Source organism: Canis lupus, chromosome 18 (genome assembly GCF_003254725.2).
Source record: "Canis lupus dingo isolate Sandy chromosome 18, ASM325472v2, whole genome shotgun sequence".
NCBI lineage: Eukaryota > Metazoa > Chordata > Mammalia > Carnivora > Canidae > Canis > Canis lupus.
The window spans coordinates 25,475,540-25,501,664 of NC_064260.1; the positions used below are offsets into that span (position 1 = coordinate 25,475,540).

At 64.2% G+C, this 26,125-nt stretch overlaps 2 protein-coding genes across 7 annotated transcripts in view; one reads left to right on the forward strand and one right to left on the reverse strand.

The window, feature by feature from the left end:
• Positions 1-20,888, forward strand: PTDSS2 (phosphatidylserine synthase 2). Of its 2 annotated transcripts, none has more exons than XM_025452597.3 (12): positions 1-191; positions 7,575-7,676; positions 13,957-14,039; positions 16,773-16,840; positions 18,157-18,291; positions 18,568-18,618; positions 18,785-18,898; positions 18,988-19,106; positions 19,365-19,479; positions 19,553-19,698; positions 19,797-19,982; positions 20,089-20,888. In XM_025452597.3, the coding sequence occupies exons 1-12, from the start codon at positions 16-18 to the stop codon at positions 20,246-20,248; spliced, it is 1,455 nt and encodes a 484-aa protein (XP_025308382.1). In that variant the 5' UTR covers positions 1-15; the 3' UTR covers positions 20,249-20,888. The 2 variants fall into 2 exon arrangements, with proteins under 2 accessions (XP_025308382.1, XP_025308383.1); XM_025452598.3 differs by lacking the exon at positions 1-191 and adding an exon at positions 1,209-3,996.
• The window catches only part of RNH1 (ribonuclease/angiogenin inhibitor 1), a 9,729-nt gene continuing 4,442 nt past the window's right edge, over positions 20,839-26,125 (reverse strand). For 4 of the 5 annotated variants that reach the window (XM_049096316.1, XM_035701434.2, XM_049096314.1 and 1 more), the window contains exons 2-10: positions 25,385-25,502; positions 23,994-24,164; positions 23,407-23,577; positions 22,754-22,924; positions 22,431-22,601; positions 22,171-22,341; positions 21,924-22,094; positions 21,209-21,379; positions 20,839-21,044 (exon numbers count right to left, since the gene is read on the reverse strand). In XM_049096316.1, the coding sequence (XP_048952273.1) occupies positions 20,957-21,044; positions 21,209-21,379; positions 21,924-22,094; positions 22,171-22,341; positions 22,431-22,601; positions 22,754-22,924; positions 23,407-23,577; positions 23,994-24,164; positions 25,385-25,470 (1,371 nt within the window). In that variant the 5' untranslated portion in view covers positions 25,471-25,502 and the 3' untranslated portion in view covers positions 20,839-20,956. Of the gene's footprint in view, positions 21,045-21,208; positions 21,380-21,923; positions 22,095-22,170; positions 22,342-22,430; positions 22,602-22,753; positions 22,925-23,406; positions 23,578-23,993; positions 24,165-25,384; positions 25,503-25,797; positions 25,822-26,125 lie in introns of those variants that run through there. The other variant, XM_049096317.1, reaches the window with a different exon arrangement.

A 26,125-nucleotide genomic window follows, 5' to 3' on the forward strand; every position in this document is an offset into this window, starting at 1 on the left:
GGCTGGGCGGGCGCCATGCGGAGGGGCGAGCGCAGAGGCGCCGGGGGTCCGCGGCCGGGGTCGCCGGTGCCGGCGGGCAAGGCCTCGCTGGAGGAGCCGCCGGACGGCGCGGGCGCGGGCGCGGAGCGGGGGGGCGGCCGCCGCAGCACCGAGTCCGAGGTGTACGACGACGGCACCAACACCTTCTTCTGGTAAGGGCGGCCGGGGGCGCGAGGGCTGGGGGGCGCCGCGACCCCGCCCGACCCCGGAGGCCCCGCCTCCCCCTCCCCCCGGCCGCGCGTTCCCGGCGCTGCTCGGAGCCCAGCGCGGGCGCCGAGGGCGCGACCCCTCGCGCGGGGCAGGCGGGGCGCATGCGCAGAGAGCCCGTGACCTTGGGGCGGCCCGGCTCCCGCCCCGTCGGAGAGCGTCCCACGTGCTGGGAAGCCCGCTCGGCGAGGGTCGGGTCGGGCTTTCCTTGGCCGCACGCGCGGGTCCTGCGCAGCCGGCGGAGCACCCCGCCGTGGGGTGGTTACGGAGGCCTGATGAGGGGCCGCGAGCCTCGGGCGAAGACCGCAGGAGGCCGGCGTGGGCGGGGGTGCAGCCTGCACCTGGATGACATGGGTGACATCGGTGTCTTCCCCGGGGGTGCCCGCAGCCGCTGCCCTCCCTGCCCTGCCTCGGGAACCCAAGGCGTCCGGCGGCCGCCGAGTCGTGGACGGGACAGGGTCAGGTCTCCGCCGCCGCAGGCCCCGCCGACCTCAGGAGGAAGGCCCTCCTGGACCGCACCCGGCTTGCTGCTGTTTCCCCAGCTGGGTGCCGGCCACCGGATTGCAGCAGAGAGCTGAACAAGCTTAGATCCCGGCAGAAGACTGGAGCCTCAGGAGTCAAGTGCCCTGGCTGGAGCGGCGCTGAGGGGCGCGGAGCACACATATCACCCGGTCCAGGGAAAGGCTCCTGCTCGTTGCTTTAGAAGCCAGGGCCCTCCCCACGAGGCTGCTTGGTCGCCGGGAGTTGGACACACAGATGCCTGCTGTAGCTGAGCTCACCTACGAGGAGGGTTGATGGGACCAGGAGGCGGTGCGACGGGCGGGCAGGTGGTACCTGCCTGGTGGGCCTCCCGGTGCGTGGCTCCTGCCTGCCCCCGCTGCGGTGAGCTGTGCTGCGCCCTGGCGCTGGGTCTTGCTGTGGTCTGTGCTCTAGGCCCTGCTGCATCCCAGGCCTTCCCCTCACCTGTGGAGGGGACGGAGCTTCACGTTTCCCCAAGGCAGGTAACCAGATGCCTGCCTGGTAAGAGTTACTTATTCTTACCTGCAGAGCTTAGCCAGTTGCCAGCTCCCAAAGTTCCTCTCGCTGACTTGTGTTGGTGTTCTAAAGGCTTTTATTTTATGTTTTAGAGGACTTTAATAATGAAACAACCCGCATGAAGACTAAAAGCATGTGTTTATCGAAATGATTTTATGTCCCAAGACTACTCAGTTTTCTAAAAGGTGCCCATGCTGGGGGTTGTGCTGGGCCACGTAGGAGGACTCGGAGTGTCTGTTACCACTTGTTGGCCACAGGGTATATAAGTAGGGTCAGGGTTTGCCTGCACCTTGGAGCTGGAGGCCGGGCTGCCCTCCCAAGAGGGGGCGTGAGCACTACTGGGTCTGCCAGTGGCAAGAACACCACCCCATCTACCGGTTGTGCCGGTCTCCAGGGTGGAACATCTGGGGCCACATAGCACCAGACTCGGGAATGGCACACAGCTGTCTTGACTCTCATTTTCTAAAGATCATCTGGGAGACACTAGGGGACCTGATGTCCTGAAGAGGTGCTACCGAACGTTGCCGTCTGGAGATGGACATTGGGTGAATTGCAACGGGATAGCACGCTTCCTGACCAGCTCCCAAGGCAGGAGGCAAGGGATGGTTGTGACACTTCAGGGGAGCGCACCTGGTGACCCCAGGCCTTGAGCCAGCACCTCAGTGACCCTCGAGACTGCTGTGCGCAGTGTGTCAGCGCAGCCGCGAGAGCCCCAGGTTTTTGAAAATGCTTTTCTCAGTCATCATGGGCCAGGGCTTTGCCAGCTTTGCCCACAACTGGAAAGCTCAACTCCACAGCTGATACCTATGTGGTCCTATCGGTCAGCAGGCCGGAGGATCAGTGGCATGACCACGGGCACCTCTTGCATGCCTGGGGCAGGCCCTCTGGCCCTGGCCCTTCCTGGCGGAGGCTTCCTTATGCTCTGCGTGCCAGCCACACCTTCGTGTTTCCTCTAATTGGTTTGGCGGGCCTGCCTTTCTGCCTACTTGGCATAATGAGTATGGTCGTCTTTAGAGAGGGACTGACATTTGGGTGTTTCCACTGAGAGTGGCCGGGAGGCAGGTGTCCTGTCCTCATGCCCTCGCCCTTGCTGAGTGACTGGAGAGTCACAGGATTTACGGCCGCTCCGGTCCTGGGCCTGGATCACTGGACCCAAATCTCCCCTGAGTTATCTATTAGCCACTAAACCAAAGGATGCTCTTGTCTTCCTCGGGTGTCAGGGGTGGAGCAAGGAGGCGTCTGGGAGGGACGGGGAGGTCTGCCTGTGGAGCGTTGGGTCTGTACCTCCTCGCGTGTGGAGATGGTGCTGCATGTAAGACACGGGAGTTGGTTTTGTTTTGGCTAAACTTGCTAGGTAATACTTTTATTTTCTACAGTTATTTGCAAGTCAGTATTTCAATTCTCAGTTTGAAGATGGGGAAATTAAACCTGAAAGAGGAAGTGGCTCAAGACCTCAAGTGTACTGAGAGGCAAAGTTGGTAATAAAATCTGCACTTTTCCCACGATGTCCCTTGTCTTTTTCCAAGGAAAAATGTCAACGCAGGAAATTCAGACTTTACAGTGAGAAACGGAAGTGGAGCACAGGCCATGGATTGAGCAATGGTCAGAAAATCAGAATTAATGGAGCTCTGTCTCCCCTGGATGCAGTCCTGGGACTTCTCCTTATTGCCACAAGCTGCCTGTTGAAAGTGCTCTGTCGGGGTCGAGCCCTGACCACGCGAACATCGTGATGGCCGGGAGTCTGCGGCTTTTTTCTGCCCTTAAACAACTGGGCTGATGTTGTTTCCTCGCCAAAATGCTGTAATGCTGAATATGTTGAAAGTGCTCAGAACCACAGATGAACCACCTGTTAAACATCACTATTGGTCAGCACAGGAAATTTATAAAGTGATTCAGCAAAGGGAATTTCTTTTTTTAAATCAAGAAGGCAACCTCATTATTTTCCCACCTGCAACCATCAGCCTGTTCTCTCTGAGTTTGGTTTCTCTGTGTTGTTTTGAGAGTGCATGTGCGAGCTGGGGTGGGGGAGGCAGGGGGAGAGAATCAGGCAGGCCCCGTGCTCCACGTGGAGCCCGACACGACGCGAGGCTCAATCCCACGACCCTGACATTGCGACCTGAGCCAAAATCAAGATTCGGACACCCAGCCAGCTGAGCCGCTCGGGCTCCTCTAGGAGTTTGGTCTTGTGTTTAGGTTCCACCTGTAAGAGAGATGACCGGGTGTTTGTCATTCCTTGTGTGACTTGTCTCAGCACGATGCCCTCAGCTTCCACCTGTGTTGCAGACGTCAAGGTTTCTCTCCTATTTGTGGCGAAGTAATATTCCGTCGTATAAATACGCACGTGACAGCCCGTTGGGGTGCTTCCCTGCTGGGCTCCTGCTCGTGACGCTGCAGTAACGGACAACGTGGTGGTTTGCTTCCTTCCAGTACCCTGCGGTGGAATCACTGGATCCTGCAGCGATCCTGTGTTACCCTCTTGAGGACCCTCCGCACGTTTCCACGGTGGCCACGCCAGCCTGCGTTCCCGCCCGCAGCGTGGGGGGCTCCCCTTTCTCCGCGTCCTCCCCACCACGTGTTGCTTCCTGATGGTGCGAGGTGGTGTCCCACCGTAGCTTTGATGTGTATTTCCCCGATGCCAGTGCCGAGTGAGGTGGAGCATCTTTTCCTGTGTCCGTTTGCCACCTGGGTGTCCTCTTTGGAAAAGCGTCTGTTCAGGTCTTCCGCCCATTTTGTGGTCAGGTTTGGGGTTTTGCTGTGAGGGGTGTGAGTCCGTCATGGATTTTGGATATGAGCTTCTTATCAGACATATGATTTGCAAATATTTTCTTCCTTTCGGTTGGTTGTCTTTGCATTTTGTTGTGCAGAAATGGGGAGTGTTTTAAAGGTGGATTTCATCATAATTTAATATAAATATTTTATTTTGTATTAGCAATTGATTTTAGCAGTTCTGAAGTTTGTTCTGCTGTGAGACTGTGGTCCCCTGTCCTCTCCTCTGGGTCCTTGACTGTTTCGTTCCCTCTTCAGAGCAGAGCAGAGGAAGGCCTACTTAGCACCAATTCTTCCTGAGAACGTTAATCCCGACGGACAAATAGTTTTTCTTTTTCAGGGAATCCTTGTTTTGGGGAGGATGGAAACCATATATGACCAGAGCTGCCCTGGGCTCCTCAGGGAATATGTTTTAGCCCAAAGAAACGACAGGAAGCTTAGTGTGTTGGTGGGAAGTAATGTGAAAGAAACCAGAGGGTTGAGGTCAGGTTTTAAGTCCCAGGACAGGGCAGGGGCGCCTGGGTGGCTCAATCAAGTCTCTTAATCTCAGGGTCCTGAGTTCAGGCCCTGGGTTGGGCTCCACATGGAGCCTGCTTTAAAAAAAAAAAAGATCCAGGACAAAAGGCTTTCACATCTTCACGATGGCTTCTGTGCCCCAGAGTGAGGACCCCAGGGGGGGGGGGGGGGGGGGCAGCAACCTCCATTAGCTGTCGTGCGCAGCCCCTTGGCGAGCTGGTGGCCCTGAGGCAGCGTAGGCGGGTCCTGGGCCACACGGTGGCCGTGAGGTGTTCCCTTGGCCTTGCGGAACTTGTCACCTTCCCTCTTTTCCTTTTGAGTCTGATGCCGGTTTGTGGGCTGTTCGCTATCTTTCTGTCGGTTCTCCCAAGGCTGGGGCGAAGGAGCCCCTGTTCCCTCATAGACCCCTGCCCTGCCAGGAGCCCCCTGGGGCCACGGCCCCATCTCTTCCCTGGGTGGATGCCTGCACAGGTGCTTCTGTGCACCTGCGTCCGGCGGTCAGCCTGCTGGGGGCGCTTTGCCCACCCGGAGCCCCTGGGACCTGAGCCTCCTTAGAGCCCTGTGGGGGGGAAGGCCCATGGGGGACGCGGTCCGCAGCCCTCCGCGCTTCCTCTCTGCGGAGGCCCACTGAGGAATGTGTGCCCTGCAGAGAAGCCTGTGGTTCCTCCAAACTGCTGGGGATGGGAATTTGGCCCCAGAGATTCCTGCTCGGTGCCGGTCTCTGGGTGGTGCCTTCCCAGAGGTGCGTGGCCGGGCACGCTGCCTCACGCGCCTGCTCACCGCGCAGGGCGCTCCTGCACGCTTGCCTGGACCCTCGCCTTGTGCCAGGAATGGTCGATCCGTAACAACTGAGAGATCTTTATTTATTTTCCTCCATAAAGTACCTACAGTAAATCTGACTTTGTAGAATCCTCCGTCCCATGAGCATCAGTGCAGCAGTCGTCACAGGCAGAGCATGGAGTGCCTGGTCTCGGCCACCATGTGGCCCTTGGACGATGCCACGTAAACAGGGCCAGGTGGCCCCGAGTGCTGGGGACCGGCTTTGCCTGCGTGCCCGAGCCCCCCGAGCTCCCCGACGGCTATGCGGCGCTGCATGTGTACCAGCCTCCGTTGTCTAGCTGTCCCCATAGGTAGCTCACGCCCAGTTACTGACACGTTCACGTCTGCCATTCTGTCCCTCTCCCTGTTTCTTTTTCTTTTTTTTTTTAATTTATTTTTTATTGGTGTTCAATTTACTAACATACAGAATAACCCCCAGTGCCCGTCACCCATTCACTCCCACCCCCCGCCTTTCTCCCCTTCTACCACCCCTAGTTCATTTCCCAGAGTTAGCAGTCTTTACGTTCTGTTTCCCTTTCTGATATTTCCCACACATTTCTTCTCCCTTCCCTTATGTTCCCTTTCACTATTATTTATATTCCCCAAATGAATGAGAACATGTAATGTTTGTCCTTCTCCGACTGACTTACTTCACTCAGCATACCTTCCAGTTCCATCCACGTTGAAGCAAATGGTGGGTATTTGTCATTTCTAATAGCTGAGTAGTATTCCATTGTATACATAAACCACATCTTCTTTATCCATTCATCTTTCGTTGGACACCGAGGCTCCTTCCACAGTTTGGCTATCGTGGCCATTGCTGCTATAAACCTTGGGGTGCAGGTGTCCCGGTGTTTCATTGCATTTGTATCTTTGGGGTAAATCCCCAACAGTGCAATTGCTGGGTCGTAGGGCAGGTATATTTTTAACTGTTTGAGGAACCTCCACACAGTTTTCCAGAGTGGCTGCACCAGTTCACATTCCCACCAACAGTGTAAGAGGGTTCCCTTTTCTCCGCATCCTCTCCAACATTTGTTGTTTCCTGCCTTGTTAATTTGCCCCATTCTCGCTGGTGCCTCTCCCTGTTTCTGTTCCCCTCTCACGCCGGGGTTGGTGGGGTTGGTTGCATGCTCCACCTCCGAGCAAGTGATGGATCAGGTTACGTCTCCGGTGTCGCCCTGGAAGGCTGTGAGTCCTCCCCAGCCTTCGCTGTCTTGGCCCCCGGCTCCGCCACACCGGGTCCGCGCTGACCCTCTCAGCCTCTCCTCGGAGCATCTCAGAGAACGTGCTGCGGTGGCTGCCTCCAATAGTTAGGCGCCTGGAGCGCCCGGTGAGGACGGTGCACATCACTAGCAAGTGCCGCTTCTATTGCCGTTTCTTGGTTCCCGGCGGCCTGGTTTCTGTCCGAGGACTTGGGGAGCGGTCCTCTTAGAGCGGGCCTGCTGCTCTCCTTCCCCTTGTTCCTGCCCAGACGGTGTTCGGTTCGCTCCTGGAGGGCGTGTTTGCTGGACACAATCGCCCAAGGTTGGAAGCATTCTCACTCAGAGATCAGGACCCTGAGGCTCCAGGGGGCTGCGTCCCCTCCAGGGACGTGCTCTGCTCGCGTGGGGTCTGGGTCCGCGACTCCCGCTGTAAGCAGCTGTTAGGGTGCAGAGGGTCCAGGTGGTGTGTGACGTGGGGCGTGGCGTACCTGAGTGGCGGCGGCCGCGTCCAGGGCAGGTGCCCGCTGGCTGCCAGAGAGCTGAGGCCCAGGTCTCCCGAGTAAACGGCACTGCTGGGGGCCGCGCCTCCTCATTTCGAGTCCTGGTCACCCTTTCTCTCACCTCTTCGGGTCTTGGGCTGTTGTTTCGAGCCTCTTAGACGCGGCGCTTCACAAATCCTGAGGCTGCTCCTATCTGCTCAGTGAAAACCACCACATTTACCTGCACCTCCTCTCTCTCCGCGATGGCCACGTGCTGCGGACACCACCAGCAGACGTTCCCTCCTGCCCCACGCAGAGCCGGGCACGTCCCAGGATGCCGTCGGCTCTCCCGGCAGCTTGGCGCTCTTGACTGATGGGCTGACACAGCAAAGGCAGACCCAGCTAGGAGCCACCCCGCCAGTGACTGAAGGCTGAGCTCTGCCTCCGCTGCCGGGCACAGGTGTCGTCCTGCTTTGTGCGCTGACACATTCTCTGTGTGTTTGGATTTCAGGCGAGCCCACACCCTGACTGTGCTCTTCATCCTCACCTGTGTGCTTGGCTACGTGACTCTGCTGGAGGAGACGCCCCGGGACACAGCTTATAACACCAAGAGGTAACCACGCCTCCGGTCGGGGGGTGCAGGCACCTGGCCCGCTGGGGTGTGGGTCCTTGCTCTCCCCAGGCTGGCCAGTGGCTCAGGGGCCCAGACTCGTCACTCAGAGGCTGGCTGGCTTCCCAGCCTCCCCGTTGCACGTGCCTGAGGCATCTCTCGCAGCTGCCTCTTGGAGCTGTTGAGGTTTCTAGCCCCCCTGCACCTGCCCCAGGACCCTCGAGGGGCCCATCTCTCATGGGATCTGCAGCCCGTGTGGGGTTTGCACAGAATGTGCTGCGGTACCACCAGAGATGGAGCCCAGAAAGGGGTTCTGCTCACCAGTTCTGATGGGAGGGATGGTTTCCCCACACACCCCACCAGCAGGGCCCTGGCACCACTTAGAGTTAGCTCCGTCCTGACACCTTCTGCACAAGGGCACAGCAGGTGGCACGGGCCAGGGTTCATTTTTATCAGACTGTCCCTGGACCCTCGTCACCAATCCAGGGCCCAGCCACCAGCCGGGGCCGCACCTGTGCTCTGACCACGTGGGGCCACCGGAGCCCTCCGTGACCTCTTGGTTGTACTGATTCGCAAGAGCGGCCCACGGAGTCGGGAGATGTTCTCCTTCCCGCGTCCCCAGCAGCTCATGAAAGGACGCGGGTTGGGAGCAGCCAGATGGAAGAGATGCCAGGGCCAGGGGTGGGGAGACATCCACGGCCATTCCAGGCACAGCACTGTCCCCATGTCAGCCCGTGGTCCCCAAGCCAGAGGTTCAGAACCTCGCCCTTAGGGTTCCACGGAGGCTTTGTCATTCAGCCAGCACTGACTCAGTCGTCAGCCTTTGGGGACTGAACTCAGCCTTGAGCCCTGCGGCCATTCCCAGGGGTCATCCCCAGGATCCGGGCTGGGAGAGAACCAGCCCTCTGCCTGGTGCTTGGCTCTCTTGGTAGTCAGGGAAGCCGCCTCATTAACATAACAAAAACCCCTTGATCACTAGAGAAATTCCCAAGGCTTTAGGTGTTCTGTGCCAAAAATGGGATGAAGAAAAGTATATGTCTTATAAGTCACAGTATCACAATATGTCAACGGGCAAAGCATCATCCTGGCCCCTTTCTGATGGGGTGCAATGGGCCCAAGGCGTCTGGCGGCCCCTGGTTTGTGTCCCCCCAAGTTTATATGTCTTATAAATCATGATCACAGAGCCTGTGAGTGGGCGTCTGGGGCGTACAGGCTTTGGTGGTGGTCAGGGACGAGCCTCCCATCGGCCAGCACCGTTCTTGAGCTTTGTTGATAATAATGCTTTCTGAAAATTGTAAACGAGCTTTCTTGTGGAAAGCCTGTTATCCTGCAGGTCAGGAAGTGGACAGACTCCCTTTCAGGGTTCTCTGCAGAATGGACTAGCTGGTGGGTGCTTCTTTGCTGGAATCCCACGGATACTGAGGCCACCCTCAAGCATGTGCAGGCGATGCACTGGCTGTAGAGCTGAGTGCTGTGAGGTCTCTGCGCGGGGGGGCTCCTCAGGCCGCTGAAGCCCCCGTTGCTCCTCTGACCCACTGGCTCTGGTGGGACGGGGTGCCAGGGCCGAGACGGGCAGAGGGCAGCGCCAGAAGACCACGGGTCAGACTTGGTCATTGGGGCCGGGACTTGTAAAGTGGGGGTGTCAGCATCGGCCTGGGAGGGTGCCGTGAGCACCAGCGTGTGCTCTGTGGGTGCCGGGGCTCCCTGGCAGCCCGTGTGTGCGGCACCTCACAGCCCCCATCTGGTCCTGAGGCTGCATCTCCGCCAGGGCCCACGCCTTGTCCCCAGCTGGGAGGCGCCCTGGCTCCTGGTTGCAGGCTCTGCAGGTTTTCCTCCCGCCTCTGCCACCTGTCTGCCAGGTGGTTTTGCTGCGCCTTCCTCTTTTTTTCTGAGCCCTGGGTGTCAGGCTCCAGGTCTAATGCATCTCTGCACTGCCTGTCGCTCGGTGCCGCCCTGGCACAGGGGGAGCCTCTTGGTGCACCGTGCATGGGTCACAGAGTCCAGAGGTAGAGGAGGGAGCTTGGCCCCCCTGTGGCCCGAGGCTGCTCTCGCTGCGCTGGGCTCTGCACCAGGGACTCTGAGCCTGAGGATGCAGCAGACAGGGAGGCCGTGGTGGGAGCCTGAGTTTGCTTAGTGGGTATTTGCTAGTAGAACGTGGCCTTCTCTGTGGGTTTGCCCGTGAGTACCCGCTGGGCACGGGTGGGCAGGGGGCAGCAGGAAGCAGGACTCGTCACACTGAAGAGGTGTCCCCGGGGCTGTGAAGTTAGACCGATGACGGGCAGTTCCAGGCCAGAGTCGTCACAGAGCAGGACCCCAGCCCCCATGGGCCCACGTGGGGCATCCAGACAGTGCCCTCCCAGGGTGGGGCAGCGGTTCCCACTAGAGCCTGTCGGGGCCCTGCAGTCCGAGCGCTGAGGTAGTAGTGGTCGACCCTGTGGGCCTGTCCCACCTGTTCACCGGTGCTCACCGCAGCCACCCTGGAGCAAGCTCCCTGCGGGGGGACTCGGGGGGGTTGGGGCTTGGAGGCCCCTAGACTCCTGCTCTGAGGTTGTGTGCGCCGAGGACACTGGAACCTCCGTGGCCAGTCCCTGTCCCTCCTGGGTGAGCCTGGGACCTGTGACGCTTCACACACACACACACACACACACACACACACCGTCTGTGGCTCTGCTGCTGCCTCCAGGGCGGCTCTGGCCCCAGGGCCCCAGCCCAGCCCCTTCACCTCCTGTCAGAGCTTTGATGCCGCAGGCTGGTGTGTCCTGGAAACAAAGTGCTTCTAAAAATTAGGCTTATTGTTAAAAAGAAAAAAATAATGTTTGCATTGTTTAAGATGTAGGAAATTGGTTTGTTTTCCTTAAGTTCTCGATTTCAGCTTCTAGGTCATTCTTTTCATGGATCTGGGAAATTGTTTTATTTTGGGGGAGTAGGTTTTTTCTTCTGAGGTTAACTTGATTGACCAGGGATCTCATACAACACTTGTCCGATTAGAGCCTACAGCTCAGCGAGTGTCACAGACTGCATGTGTGCAGGTGCGGCCCGGAGTCCTCATGTGCCGGAGGGCTCACGTACGCGGAGTCACCGACCGGCACGCCGCTCCGTTGCTGGCAAGTGTTCTGTGGGGTGGGCCGTGCTTTACTGACCCACCATCCCACAGGGCACACCTGGGATGTGTACGCACACATGTGCTGCGTACGTTCGGGTACAAAGATAAGCGAGTGTGCGTAAACCGTGAACGTGTTCTGGGAACACGGGGGAGAGCAGGGCTGCAGGGATGACCTGGCCCCGCTGACAGGCGGCAGGGATGAGGCCGGTGGGTCGGCACGGCGGCCAGTGCAGCAGACCAGGGCGCCTGCGGGCAGAGGAGCAGAGGCAGTTCGGGGCCGCGAGTCTTTCCCGCACACGGAGCTGGAGCAGCTGGACGTTTACACCCACGGCAAGGAAGCCGTCAGACTGTGCGCTTTTCACAGTCACTGACAATAGGTTACAGACCTAAACGTAAGATAAGAAACAAGACTTCTGGTAGAAACAGTTCAGAAGCTGGTGACCTTGGATTTGGTGGCGACTACTTATTTTTAAGATTTTATTGGAGTGAGAGCGCACGTATGAGCAGGGGAGGGGGGCGGAGGGAGATGCAGGCTCCACGCGGAGCAGGGGCCACGCGGGACTCGATCCCAGGACCCTGGGACCATGACCTGAGACCCCAGGCGCCCAAGGGGACCTCTTGGGTAGGACACCGGAATTCCAGGGTCTGTGGCGGAACTAGACTGGTTCCTACCACGTGATCCAGTAATCAGGCTCCAAGGAGTCCATCCCAGGGAAGGGAAGACTCCAGTCTACACAAACCCCTGCACATGGATGTCGGAGCCGCTGTATCCGTAACGGCCCGGACGTGGAGCAGTAGCTCCGCCTTGAGCGGGCGGACGGACCAACAAACCAGGTACATCCAGACGCTGTGGTTAACCAGCGCAGGGAACTGGGCTACGAGCCGTTAAATGATAAAAGTCTGCGAGCAGGTGCAAAGATGCAGTTGGCTTCTGGTGACTCGTGGCTGGATGGTGTCCCGTCCTGTGTGTCCCGTCTCCCCCCCCCCCCCCCCCCGCAACAGGAGGCGCTCCGCGAGCTGCGGGGAAGGACAGTTGGTGACCACAGGACTGTGGCCCTATGGACATCAGGAGCAGAGAAGGGAGCGGAGGGGGTCCGTGGGGTTACCTGCCTTGTGCTGGCGTCTGGTCCCGCGCTGACTGGTTAACGGTGGGTGGGGTGGGTGTTGCCACACGACGAAGATGAGGCTGACACTGAGGAGCAGCTTAGAATGTGGAAGAGCCGTGTGGAAGGCCTGTGCGTGTACCTGTCCGTGCTGGCGAAGGTGGTGGGAGGCGTGGTGCTGGGGCGAGTGGCTGAGCGGGGGTGGGGGCTGACGCCGCCCTGCCTGGCGCTGTCCTGGTGGACTTGGCAGCGCACAGATGACGGCAAGCCCCGGGAGACCTAATGTGCACCAGGGACAGAGTGAGTGGCTCCTGTTGGGGCCGCGGCCCCCCACCCTGGGCTCGAGGCAGAGCAGATGCCCCCGGCCCTGGGCTCTGCTGGACGTGGGGGCTTCCCGCGGGGTGTCCCGTTCACGGCTTTGCCACCGCCGCCCACATGGCCCGGGTCAGAGGGAGCCGCTCAGTGGCCGGTGGAGGCGGGAACCGGGTGTGTCCCTGGGGGGAGGGTGTCCACGGGATGAGGGTGGGAGCTGGGGACGCTGGCCTCGTGTGGACACGGCGGCGACTCGGGGAGCATTGCAGGCTCACCTGGAGGTGCGGTGAGGCCGCAAGGCTCTGTCAGCCGAGGGGCCCAGAAGCTCCGACGCCCCTGTGGCAAGGAGACCGTCCTCCAGTGGAGGAACCAGGGCTCCTGGAGGGAGGGTGGATTCCCAGGCTGGGTCTGGGGGTCTCCAGCGCCCGGAAGGAAGCGCTCAGAAAATACTGAGGCCTGGAGGATGGGGTCATGTCAAAGCTCTGACACCGGGCACAGCTGAAAACAGGACAGTGAGCAATAGAGACGGGGCTGCAGGCTGTCCTGGGGGGGTTCTGGGCTGCAGGCTCTCCTGGGCGGTGTCCTGGGGGGTTCTGGGCCGCAGGCTGTCCTGGGCAGTGTCCTGGGGGGTCCTGGGCTGCAGGCTGTTCTGGGGGGTCCTGGGCTGCAGGCTGTCCCGGGGGGGTCCTGGGCTGCAGGCTGTCCTGGGCGGTGTCCTGGGGGTGTCCTGGGCTGCAGGCTGTTCTGGGGCAGAAGGGGGCTTCACATGAACAGTGGGGAGCTAGAGTGGGGGGGAAACAGTGGGGAGCTGGGCACGTGGGTGATGTACCAGCACAGACTGGAGACCTGTGGCCACGGCCAAGCCTGGGGTGCCGACAGGGCCCTGGGTTGGGGTGGGGTTCCGGTGTCTGCCTGCCCGGCAAGGCCTGCTGAGCTGCCATGAGCTGCAGAGCCCAAGTGGGTGCCGTGAAGCTGACCCGGGGAGGCGGGAGGTGGCCTGGCACCCTGGGGGCCCAGAGGCCTCGCCTCCCTCGTTCTGTCTGCGTGGTGACCCCCCTGCGGCTCACCCGTGGCTCCAGAGCTGTGTTGTGGTAGCACCAGGAGGGGCGTCTCTCGGGGTGGAGGGTGTCACCCGGGGGGCGGCCAAGGGGGGTCCCTGTGCTGCTCCAGGCAGCTGTGTGCACTTCCTCCCCCAGCCCACACCGACCAGGGTGCGTCCTTGGCGGGTGGGTACCCCATGGGCCCTCCGTGCGGCTCCTGTGCTGGGGCGCGGGTCCCGGCCTGCTGAGCACGGGGGCCAGTGTCCAGCTGTCCCTCTGGGCCTCCTGCATCGGCGGGGAGCAAGGCTGCGGTGAGCTGGTTCAGACCACGCGGAGGCTCGTGTCCTACGGGGGCCGGGCAGCCCCCCCCCCCCCGCAGCCGCCCCCAACGCCCAAGGGCACTAGCGGGCAGCGGGGTGAGGTGTCGGGTAGAGAGCCTGGGCTGGCGCCTCTGGACCCCCGGGAACCAGCAGCGCGCACCCTTGCCCATGCTGGCCAGTGGGGAGGCCAGGCCTGCGGGGTGGGTGGGGTCGGGGTAGTGGGGGGGCAGCCGGGGGCGGCGTCGCCCGAGGAGCAGGAGGCCGTGTGGCCCCGCCCCTAGGAGACCCTGGCTGCGAAATTGGGACACTCCAGGGGAGCCCGACCCGGACACGTGGGGCCGTGTCCCCCCGGGCCCCTCCCCGCCGGAGGCACGCACTGAGGGGCTGTCTGTTCTTTATTTGCAGAGGTATTGTGGCCAGTATTTTGGTTTTCTTATGTTTTGGAGTCACACAAGCTAAAGACGGGCCGTTTTCCAGACCACATCCAGGTAACCCGCCCCTCTGTCCGCATGCGCCCACCTGCCGGTTCTGTCCTGAGTGTTCACCCCACGTTGCGCTGCCGGGTGCATGTCCTGTCCCCCAGCCCCGCCGGCCAGGCCGCTGTCAGTCAAGGAGGGTGAGGGGAGGATCCCGGATGTCCCTCCTGTCTCAGGACCCCCCCCATCGCTCTGCTCCTCACCCTGACCCGGGCCCTCCTGCTCCCCCTCCTCCCGCTCCATCCTGGGGGTTCGCTCTGCACAGCAAGGTACCCGGCTGCCCGCCATCGAGGTGCTCGCCGCGTGCCACCTGCAATGAGTCCTCCTGTCTCTGGTCCCCGACCCCCACGTTGGGGAGTTCCAGCAGCCCCGGGGCCTCGCTGCAGAGCGTTGCTCGGGCAGCTCCTGTCCTGTCCCCAGCCCTGTCCTTCGTCCCATCCCTGCCCCCCATCCTGTTCTCCTGTCCCGTCCTCTGTCCTGTCCCATCCCATTCCCGCACCCCCCCATCCTATCCACCTGTCCTGTCCCTGGTCCTGTTCCTGGTCCTGTCCCTCATCCTATCGCCTTGTCCCGTCTCCTTTTATCCCATCCCGTCCTCCTGTCCTGTCCCTCGTCCCATCCCTGCTCCTCCATCCTATCCCCTTGTCCTGCCCCCCCCCATCTGTCTTCTGTCCTGCCCCCTGCCCCATCCTGTCACTGGTCCTCCCTCAGCCTCAGGATGTCTGGGGCTCCAGCCTCGTTTAGGAGCTGCCCCTGGGGGCACATGGTCAGTTTTCCCGAGGTCTTAGAGCTTTAGTAACAGGTGTCTTTTCTGTGTGGATGGGCGTGTCATCCGACAAATACAAGAGATACTTCGTAACAAACAAAGCCTGCTCACCACAAGTAACCACCGAACAAGTAACCAAGTAACCACCGAAGTGTCTGTGTTTCTTTACGGGGCCTCCCGTGCGGGGCTTTATGTCCTGAAGCTGCGTCCTGGCTCCAGGTTCACACAGACGTCTTCCTAGTGTCTCATTGACAACCAGGTGTTTACCGGCGGCCTGTCCGGCCGTCTAGGGACGTGGGGACTCTGCACGCGGTCTGTGCGTCTGCCCCAGGCCGGGCCGGTGGGGCCTGCACGGCCCGATCGCCAGCACGCTGCCCCCCCTCGGGGCCTGCTGGTGACGGCGGTCGGGGCCTTGGGGGCCTGGACTCGCTGTGGGCTGCAGACGAGAGGGCACGGGGTACAGGCCACAGAAACGGCAGACGTGAGGTCCGGCGCGTGCCCGTTGGGCTGAGGGGGAAGAGTGGGCAGTCCCCGCAGTGCCTTGGGGGCCCAGGCCCCGCCCGGTGGGGACGGCGAGGCAGCTGTGGGGCCTGGCGGTCGCGGTGCCCCGCGGGGCTGTGCCAGAGCGGCCGCGGGGCCTGTCCTGCAGCACCTGCTCGCCTCGGCTGGCAGGAGGCCTCCGACTGCTCAGCGCCCCGCGGCTCACCGTGGGCAGCGGCGGGAAGGGCCATCGGGGCCAGGGGGTGGTGCTCGGGGCCAGGGGTCGCTGTCTGCGATGGACTTTGCTGGGAAACTGGCCTGTTCAAGAGGCGCCCTTCAGGATTTTTACTGCCGGCGGGGCCCCCAGGCTGGCACACGGGGCGGTGCCAGGGCTGCCGCTGGCGCGGGGTCAGGTGGGAACGTCGGAGGAGCACCCGCTGTGGCTTGGGGATGGCGGGTCTGGGTCCTGGGGGCTCCGCAGGTGGGGGGAGACAGGCAGCCACTGAGCAGGGGCAGCGGTCAGGGAGGGGACAGGAAGGTGCCGTCGCATGTGCTGGGGCGCGCCCTGGGGTGGGGGCGGCCCCGCGTGGCTTCACCACGGCCCGCTTAGCTCCGGCCGCACCCCTGCCAGGGCGAGCGTGCAGGCCTCTCCCAGAGTCCAGGACAGCGGGGCTGCTGTGTCGGGTGCTCTCCGTCCCTGTCCCAGGAGGACCTGAGAGCTGTCCACCTTCACACCCCCTGCCTGCGCAGGCCCTGGTGGGCTTGGAGCCCCTGTGAGCGTGTATGGACACCCTCCCCCCCCCCCCCCCCCCCCCCCCCCCCCGTGGCCCTGGTTTCCCAGGCTGGGCGCGGTCTCTTCCTCCTCCGCCAGCACCACCTTGTTCCCTCGAGGGGACCGAGCAGGCTGCTGGTTTTCTTCAACAGTCACGAGCCAGAGGAAGGGCAGTTCGAGGCCTTTATTCCCCGGGATTGTCAGGATTTGGGAGGAGAAAGCACCTGTGCTCTAGGCTGCGGGCTCCCCCTCCCGTTGGCTGCTCGCTCCTGGGGAGAAGCGGGCGGAGGTCGGGCCCTGGCGAATCACAGGGTCCGAGGGACGCGTGTCCTCAGCTTCCCTGAGACGTAACTGCCCTGAGCGTGTGGGTCCAGAGGAGGGACGCACACGGGGTCGGCCACGGGGTTGTTGGGGGCGCGGAGGTCCCTAAGCAGGTCGTGGCGCCCGGGTTGGTGCTCCCCACCATCCAGGTGGTCAAGTCCCCACACGTGCCGTGTATTCCTCACGGTGTTGGGGGTGGTGACGCGAGGGAGGAGGAAGGGGATTTCCTGCCCTTTCATGGGGAAACCCGTTCTGGCCTCGGGTTTCCTTACCCTGGACACAAGGTTCCTGCAGACTTGCTGAGCGACAGAGGTCAGGGGTCACGCCCAGACGGGCCGCGCTGACACCAGGCAAGAGCGGGAGGGGGCGGCGTGGGGCCCTCCTGACACCCGTGCTGTCTTTGCAGCCTACTGGCGGTTCTGGCTGTGCGTCAGCGTTGTCTACGAGCTGTTCCTCATCTTCATCCTCTTCCAGGTGAGCAAGCAGGTGGCGGTGCGGCCCCAGGAGCTTTGGGGGGAAGCGAGGGGGATCCCGGGGAGGTGGGCACAGGGGGGAAGGACCCGGCGGGGGAGGAGGGGCCTGCCCAGTCAGCCTGCGCGGGGAGCGCGGGGACACTGCCGGGGCCCAGGCCTGGGGGCCAGCTCGCCTGCTGCCGCACGGCACCCAGCACCCCACACTCGGCACTGAGGGTGGCCCGGCCACTCAACCCTCCGGGCACAGGGGTGCTGGCACCTGTGCCTGTTGTGTCATCATCCGTTTACTTCGTGCGGTGGACGTGCTGCTGGTGTGCGGGGTCCGTAGTAGCAGCTTGCTCTCACCCGCCCGGCTGCAGGTGCTGGCCCTCACGTCCATGCTCATGCAGGGAATTCTGTGCACGGCAACACCATGTGTGACCCTGCAGGTCCGCCTACCGCCCGCCCTCCTCCCCCTGGGCCCCTGAAGGCGTCCGGGCCATGCGCCCGTGTCCCCCCGGGGGCATCGGGGGTGTGGACCTGCCATGTCGCCTGTGCTGCCTGTGTAAGGCACCGCCAGACTGCTCCTGCCACACCTGGCCTGTCGGGATCTTTCTTGGGGCCGTCGAGCCGTGCACCACTTGTCCTGCTTGTTTGCATCTCTGGACTGCCCGCCCCAGTGGGCCCTCGCGCTGTGCACTTTTCAGCCTTCAGACATTGTGGAAGGGGTCCCTGCTCAGCCTTCAGCGGCGCCTTGCCGTTTGCACACCTGTCACCTTGTGGGTGGAGCCCGTGAGTCCGGGCTGCTGCTGAGCTGACACAGGGACACAGCATGTCCACTCTCAGGTCCCACGGTTCCCAAGCTCACGGGGTGACTTTGGTTGTGTGATGTCACCGTCCTAGTGTCATTTCCATAGACCCCGGCTGGGCTCCGGGTCCACTTGCAGGACAGGGCCATGCGTCTGTGTAGCACAGGTGGCCTGGGTCACGTGACATGCAGGTGTGCACATGCTCTACCCGCCGGCCCTAGACACCTGTCACCCCCTCACTCTCGTCCCCACTTCGTCCCTCGGCTGGTACTCGGGGCAGTAACAAGGGGACAAGGCTGACGGCGGGTGTCCTGCGGCCCCTCTGGTGGGCTTGGGGCCCAGCTGGTGGCTGGACGGGCCGCGGGGGTGGGAGGGAGCCCGGCCTGCTGGCGGGCAGCGTTGGCGCCCGTGTCTGGGGGGCGTCCTGAAGCCATGCTCCCGTGAGGGGACATGGGGAGGCCAGTGGCAAGCCCCCCGGCCTGGGGCCCCCGCATCCATCTGCCTGCCCCGCTCACTGCTGGCTTCGCAGACCGTGCAGGACGGCCGCCAGTTCCTGAAGTACGTGGACCCCAAGCTGGGCGTGCCGCTGCCCGAGAGGGACTACGGGGGAAACTGCCTCATCTACGACGCGCACAACGCGAGCGACCCCTTCCACAATGTCTGGGTAGGGTGGGCTCTGGGGCTCCCCGCTGCCGGCCGGCCCTGTTCTGGAGCCCCCGTCTGCACAGGGGCCCCCTGACGGGTACCCGCTCCCCCTGGGGTCAGGCCTGGCTGCAGGTGCCCACTGCTCTGTGCCCCAGGGCCGGCCAGCGCTGCTCCGGGGGGGGGGGGGGGGGTCCCAGCAGCCCTGGGCGCGGGCGGGAGCGGGGCCCGTGGTGCCCGCAGGGAGCGAGGGGCCGCTGGCTGTGGGCTGGGTGCGAGGCAGGTGTCTTGCCCACAGGACAAGCTGGACGGCTTTGTGCCCGCGCACTTCCTCGGCTGGTACCTGAAGGTAAGGCGGCCTGGCCTGGCTGTCCGAAGGACACGGTGGTTCTGGGCTCTGCCCTGCGCTCTGAGCCCGACCCGGCCTCCTGCTGCCGCTCAGGGTGTGGGTGTGGGTGTGGTGGGTGAGGCCGCGGGGTCGCCCTGCATGGCCTGATGTGGTGCCTGGCCCCCAGACCCTGATGATCCGGGACTGGTGGATGTGCACGATCGTGAGCGTGATGTTTGAGTTCCTGGAGTACAGCCTGGAGCACCAGCTGCCCAACTTCAGCGAGTGCTGGTGGGATCACGTAGGTGCCGGCAGCCGCCCTGGGGGTCGCAGGGCGCAGAGGCTGTCCACGGGGCAGGACCGCTGCTCACCTCCGGCCTCTGCCCCCAGTGGATCATGGACGTGCTCGTCTGCAACGGGCTGGGCATCTACTGCGGCATGAAAACCCTCGAGTGGTTGTCGATGAAAACGTACAAGTGGCAGGGCCTGTGGAACATCCCCACCTACAAGTGCGTCCCCAGCCTCCTGCTGGGGGGTCCCCGGGGGCCTGAGGTGGCGCTGGGGCACCTTCTGGGAGGGGTCGTGGACCAAGATTGCCCCGGGAGCCCCCCAGGCCGTTCTCCGGCTCCCCTCTCCCCGGGCCACCCGCCTCAGGGGTACGGGCAGCGCTCGGAGGGCACTGGGGGGGGGGCACGGGGCACGAGCGGCTGGCACGGCCGCGGGTGGGGCAGGTGCTCCCCCCGGGTGACAGCTCGCTCTGCCCCCAGAGGCAAGATGAAGAGGATCGCATTCCAGTTCACGCCCTACAGCTGGGTCCGCTTTGAGTGGAAGCCCGCCTCCAGCCTGCGCCGCTGGCTGGCCGTGTGCGGCATCATCCTGGTGGTAAGGCTGGCAGGTCCCGCGGGTGCGCCCGCCGGACAGCCCGGGCCCCCGCCCACCCTCCTCTGGCCCCCAGTTTCTGTTGGCAGAGCTGAACACGTTCTACCTGAAGTTCGTGCTGTGGCTGCCCCCGGAGCACTACCTGGTCCTGCTGCGGCTGGTCTTCTTCGTCAACGTGGGCGGTGTGGCCATGCGGGAGATCTACGACTTCATGGATGACCCGTGAGGGCCCTGGGGTGGGCGGGGCAGGCCTGGGCACGCGTGGTGCTGCCGACCCCAGGGCCTGGCAGCGGCGCCCTCAGCCGGTGCCCTCCCCGCAGGAAGCTCCACAAGAAGCTGGGCCAGCAGGCCTGGCTGGTGGCAGCCATCACGGCCACGGAGCTGCTCATCGTGGTGAAATACGATCCACACACGCTCACGCTGTCCCTGCCCTTCTACATCTCCCAGTGCTGGACGCTCGGCTCTGTGCTCGTGCTCACCTGGACCATCTGGCGCTTCTTCCTGCGGTGAGTGTGGGGCGCCCAGGGGAGCCGCGTGGGCCGTCGGCCCCTCCTGGTGACAGGCGCGTCCCTGCAACGGTGGGGACGGTGACGTGGCTCCTGCGGACCCTAGGGACATCACCCTGAGGTACAAGGAGACCCGGCGACAGAAGCAGCAGAGCAGGGGCGACCCGGGCAGAGCCGTTGGCACCGCAGACGGGCACCTGCCTGAGCCAGGAGACCCCCCAGGGCCCACGGAGGCCGAGGCGGAGGGGGCACCGGCCCCAAGCTGACGCACCGCAGGACCGGCTCCCGAGGGGCCCTGCCCCGTCCCCTGTGCACAGCGGGGCCCTGCAGCGCGGGCTTGTGTGCGTGTGTGGTGTGTGCACGGGCGTGGACCGTGTGTGGCTGCGGCCCCCCGGGGCTGACCTTGGGCAGCCACTCCCCTCTGCCCTGGCGGCCCAGCCCAGGCATCCCGGTGCCTGTCCCTGCTCCCCGGGCCTACGGCCACTGGGAGGCCCTGACTGCCCCGCGGCCCGCTGCCCCTGCTCGTCCAGGAACACCCGAGCAGCCGAGAGAGCAGGTCTGAGCATGCGGGCCCCGACGCCCCTCGAGGAGCACAGGCGCGGAGCGGTGGGCGGGCAGCAGGGGCCGGGCTCTCCTGCTGGGCGGAGGGTCGTCTTCACGAGCAAACCGAACAAGTGAAGCAGCGGGGCGTGGTCCGCACTGGCTCCCGGGGGACGGGCCGCCGTGTGCAGGGGGTGGGGCCGGGAGCTGTGCCCGCTGGGGGCGGCCGCGGTCCTGGGCGCGTGCGCATGCACACACCTGTGAACACGTGTGACGCCACGCCCAGTGTGCCCCCCACAGAAAGGACAGGCACCTCTTCTGCCAAAAAAAGTGCTTTAATAAAGTGTCTAAAACTTTGTTGCAGAACTGAGTTGATTAGAGCATTTCTGTGTACTCCAAGCCAGGACGTGGGGGGGGCAGAGTGGGGGGGCTGCTCAGGAGATGATCTTCAGGCTGGGCTTCCGTTCCTCCAGGGCCCGCAGGCTGTCCTCAATGTCCTGGGACCAGTAGATGTCGTAGAGGCTGCGCAGGCAGCGGGGCGCAGGGTCAGGGCCGGGTGGGGGAGCGCCACCCCTCCCCCCCGCAGCCCCGCCCGCACTCACACCAGCTGCTCCCCCGAAGCCCCGCCCGCATTCACACCAGCTGCTCCAGCGCCAGTCCCGCCCCCGAGACCCGCCCGCACTCACACCAGCTGCTCCAGCGCGCAGCCTGGCTGCTCCACACTCTCCATGAGCCGCCGGATACCCTGGTCGTTCATTCGGTTGTTGCTGAGGTCCAGCTCCCGCAGGCTGCGGTTGGCCAGCAGGAGCGAGGCCAGGCTGGCGCAGCCATCGTTGGCCACGTCGCAGTCCCCCAGGCTGGGCGGAGAGCGGGGCACAGGTCAGGCCACAGGACGTGGAGCAGCCCCGCACCACGAGGTCCGCTGGGCCTCGGGCGCGCTGAGCCCCAGGGTCATGGCTGTTCCCAACGAGACCCGGCAGGGCGCGCTGAGCCCCAGGGTCATGGCTGTTCCCAACGAGACCCGGCAGGCGGCCCCACCCGAGGCCAGACGTGCACGCAGCTCCCCTGCAGGTGCAGCGGCCACTCGGCCGGGACACCCGGAGAAGGGCAGGCCCGGCCCCTCCCACCCCGCACGGCCGGGCAGCCCCGAGCCCCAAGCGGAACTCCATGCAGAAAACAGACAAAACACGGCGCGGGCAGCCCAATTCGGGCCCCGCGGGCGCCACGGAGGAAACGAGGTCAGGAGAGCCGCAGAGGCCCCCACACTGGGCACGAGCCAGCGGCCAGTCCAGCGAAGGAGCCGGGACCCCGCAGGCGAAGGACGTGCGGAACGGACCCGCAGGAGCGGGGCAGAGGGCCCGGGCCCCGCGCACCAGCACGCGCACAGGGAGGCGCGCTCACCAGAGCACCTGCAGCGCGGTCCCCGACTGGCCCAGCGCCTGGCACAGCTCCCGGACGCCGGAGTCCCCCAGCTTGTTGTTGCTCAGCTGCAGCTCCACCAGGCGCTTGTTCTGGGTCAGCATCGTGCCGAAGTGGTGGCAGCATGCGGCCGTGAAGTTGCAGGACTTCACCCTGAGGCACACAGACACGTGGTCAGGGCCCTGTGGACGGAGCACAGCTCCGCCCCCCCCCCCCCCACTGCGCTCACCACAGGGACTGCAGCCGGCTGCCGGGCTCCAGCAGGCTCTCGCACAGCAGCTGCGCGCCCTCGTCCCCCAGCGCGTTGCACGCCAGGCTCAGCTCCTCCAGGCTCTCCTTGGTGCTGACCACGTGGCACAAGTCCCTGCAGCCCGTAGCGGTGACGTCACACTCCCAGAGCCTGCGGGGGCGGGACAGTCACCTCCTGACACTGCCCAGGCCTCGGCCCTCAGGGCACAACGGGGCGGGCACGGGGCGGAGCCGACTCACCACAGGACCCTGATCTGGCAGCTGGGGTGCAGCAGGCTGGGGCACAGCACCGCAATGCCCTGGTCACCCAGCTTGTTGTCCCCCAGGTCCAGCTCCCGCAGTGAGGTCTTGGAGGCCACCACAGCGCGCAGGTCCTCGCAGCTGGCCGGCGTCAGGCCACAGTTCTCCAGCCTGGGGGCACGGGAGGCCTGGCTGGGCGGGGGGCCCTGCAGCCCCCCCGCAGCCCCCTCCCCAACCAATCCATCCGCAGCCCCCTCCCCACCCCATCCATCCACAGCCCCCCCCCCCCCCCGCAGCCCCCCTGCAGCCCCACCGTGGCTTACTTGAGTGTCTCCAGCTGACAGGCTGACTCCACCAGGCCCTGGCACAGCACCCGCACGCCGGCCTCACCGATCTCGTTGTTGCTCACCGCCAGCTCCTTGAAGTGCTGCTTGTTCCTGAGCGCCGAGGCCAGGGACTCGCAGCTGGCGGCGGTCAGGTTGCAATACTCCAGCCTGGGGACGGGCAGGTGTCAGGAACTCCAGCCGCCGGGCACTGTCCGGGTCTCCTCTCCTGCCCCGGGCCATGCGGGGGCCCTGAGACCGGAGGGCTGCTCGGCGGGGACAGCACAGCCATGGCTAAGGGCCACTTCCTTGAGCCTCCTGGAGGCCAGCCACCCCCACGAGCCCCCCGCCAAGCCTGCGATCCGCTGGAGCAGTGTCCGGAGCTGGATCTGGCTTCCTTCTCCTTCGCTGAGCCCGTCCACACTCGCGGTGGCCAGTCCGCCCCACACCTGATGTGGGGGTTCCAGGCCGGCTTCCAGCTTGGGGCTCCCACGTCAGAGGAGGAATCTGCAGGTCCCGGAGCGCCCCTGCCTCGGAGCTCCCTGCAGCCAATGTGCTGGGGCAGGGGCTGCCTGGGGCAGGGGCTCGGCCAAAACCACAGGGACAGGTGGGTGCGGGGCTAGGGGTGGCCCGTGTGGCGGGTACACACTCACTGGAGCTTCTCCAGGTGGCACTGGGGGTCCAGGAGCCCTTCGCACAGCAGCTGCAAGCCTGCGTCCTCCAGCGGGTTGTCACTGAGGTGCAGCTCCCGCAAGGTGGGCATGGAGCGCAGCACGGCAGGCAGGACCCCGCAGCCAGTCTTCGTCAGGCAGCAGTTCTGGAGGCTGGAGCACCCAGCCGCCCATCAGCAGGGTCCCCACGAGCCAGCAGGCCCCCATCAGCTGTGGCCCCCGCACAAGTCGCCCTTCTGTCCTCAGGAGCCACCATTGCCCCTGCCGCCCCTGCCCACAGGAGGCCCCCAAGCCTGGCCCTGGAAGAAGGCACGCCCCTCCTCTCCCCCAGGCCGAGGACGGAGAGCACGAGGGGCTGCTCACGTGCACCTCAGGCCCCAGGGAGGCTGGGCAGGGAGCCCAGCAATGACAGGCGGGCTGGGTGGTGTGCACACCCCGAGGGACAAGACCCCTCCCCTAGGACCTGTGGCTGAAGCCCCGTGCTGCCTCCTGCCCAGCCGCAGCCGCCGTTCGGACCTGAGCCTGCACTGGGCTGAGCACCTGGGACCGTGTGGCTCCTACGGGCTCACCTGAGCTTCTGGATCTTGCAGGTGGGGCTCTGCAGGCCCTGGAGCACCAGGTGCACACCGGCATCACCCAGCTCATTGGTGCAAAGGCTCAGCTCAGTCAGGGACGGGTTGGCCTGGAGGGCAGAGCTGATATCCTTGCACCGTACCTCTGTGAGGCCACAGTCGTCCAGCCTGTGGAAGGGACATTGGTCACTTCACACGGCGGGTCCCGGCCCATTCGTGGGCCAAGAACTCCACACGGTAGATCACAACCAAGACGTTTAAAAATGAAACAGGGCGGCCGGCGGGCTCAGGCGGACTCGACCTCGAGACAGTGAGTTCACGCCCCACGCTGCGTGTGGAGCCCACTTTAAATGAATAAATAACAGAAAAGCATAGGGATCGTCTTGGAAAGCTTGTCAAAGACCCTGGCACGTGCGCAGATCCACGTCGGGGCACCTACTCTGCTCGCTTTGGGAGGCGGTGAGCAAGTGAAAGCTCTGGTCGAGCTCGAGGGGAAAACTGACCGCAGGAGCGCTAGATAGAGGACAAAACCGGAGGGTCTCGCCGAGACGGGCGTGCAACCCGGGGCCAAGTGAAAACCTCGACACGCACAGGTGGGAGGAGAGCCAGCTCTTGCCCACAAAAGAACGGCAACAGGTAAGAGTGGAAGGGACGAGGAAATCAAAGATCCCAACTAAGCAAAGGCCCAGCAACCACCATTCTCCGAGACCCCCATGACCAGCACGAGAGCTCTCAAGGCCTCGCGTCCAACGTGTGTACCCGTCACCAGGACACGGGGGCGCCGGGGTGCAGAGGCGGTCAAGGTGCCCGCAGGGGCGAACCCATGGCGCCCCAGGGGCCGCCAGTACCCCCTGCCCCAGCCCGGAGGGGGCGGAGACAGGGAGCAGCCGCACGTCGCAGGTGGGCGGGCGAGGACAGTGAGGTGCCACCCTCTGCACCCGCAGGCCCGGCCCTGGGGGACACAACAAGCAGAAGAGCTGGTGATGGGGCGGCCGGGCGGCTCCGCGGTTTAGCGCCGTCTCGGCCCAGGGCGTAACCGGTCCCGGATGGAGTCCCCCATCGCGCTCCCTACAGGGAGCCCGCTTCCCCCCGCGGCCGGTGTCCCCGCCTCCTCTCTGGGTTTCTCTTCAATAAACAAAGAAAATCTTTAAAAAAAATTAAAGCAGAGCTGGTGACATCCCCGTCCAGGCGGCGGGGGGGCCCTGTTTCGCCATCCCTGTGGCTCTTCCGTAAACCTACGCACTCGGGTAGGTGGAGGGAAGGCGGCGGCCCCCGGCTCCCGCCTGCCAAGCCCGGGGAAGGCGCGGCGGGCGGCTGGGGGCGGCCCCACACCCAGCAGGAGGGGACTGCACCCCCTCCCGTGGGGCCCGGCGCCAGGCTGCGCCTACCTGACCACCTCGTACTGCTGGATCAGGGGCAGGAGCTCCGTCCACCGGGCGTCACTCAGCTGCTGACACTGAATGCTCAGGCTCATGGCTCGAGGTGGAGTGGGTCCTGGACTGGGTCCTGGACGGGAGGGGGGTGACACCTTAGCAGGGCCCCCGGGGTCTGACCACCGCAGCCCTCCTAGGACCCACGGGTGCTGCTGTTTCGGAAGCCACAGCCTCCCCCTTGGCCCCGTTCCCGCTTGGTCTCCTGCCTTCGGTGGCGCGGACCCCCTGGGGGACCCAGTGTCAGGGCGCTGGGTGGGCGCCCCCGCCCGAAGGAAGGAGGGGCTGGAGGAAGGGGAGGCCTCGCTGCAGAAGGGCGGAGGGGACCGGGGTCCATTCGAGGGCAACAGAAAGCCCGGGACGTGTCACACCTGAAACAACACCGCTCCCAGCCCTTCGCAGAGGGACAAACAGGGACTCAGGCCCGCGGGCGGCTGCGCCTGGGACACCGGGTGGAGGAACGTGGCCTGAGCCTGGCTGGGCGGGTGCTGGGGGGTGCGGCCGCGAGTTCAGAGCCCGTGGGCGGGGAGGAGCAGGGGGGGGTCGGCCCTGGCGCCCGCAGCCCGCACACAGGGGCCCCGGGCGTGCCCAGCCCGCTGCCCCCGGGAGCGAACCCCACACGCGCCCGCGGGCCCAGGGTGTGGTCCGCAAATCCGCGACCCGGAGCCCTTAGTCATCACTGGGGAAGGGCCTGAGGAC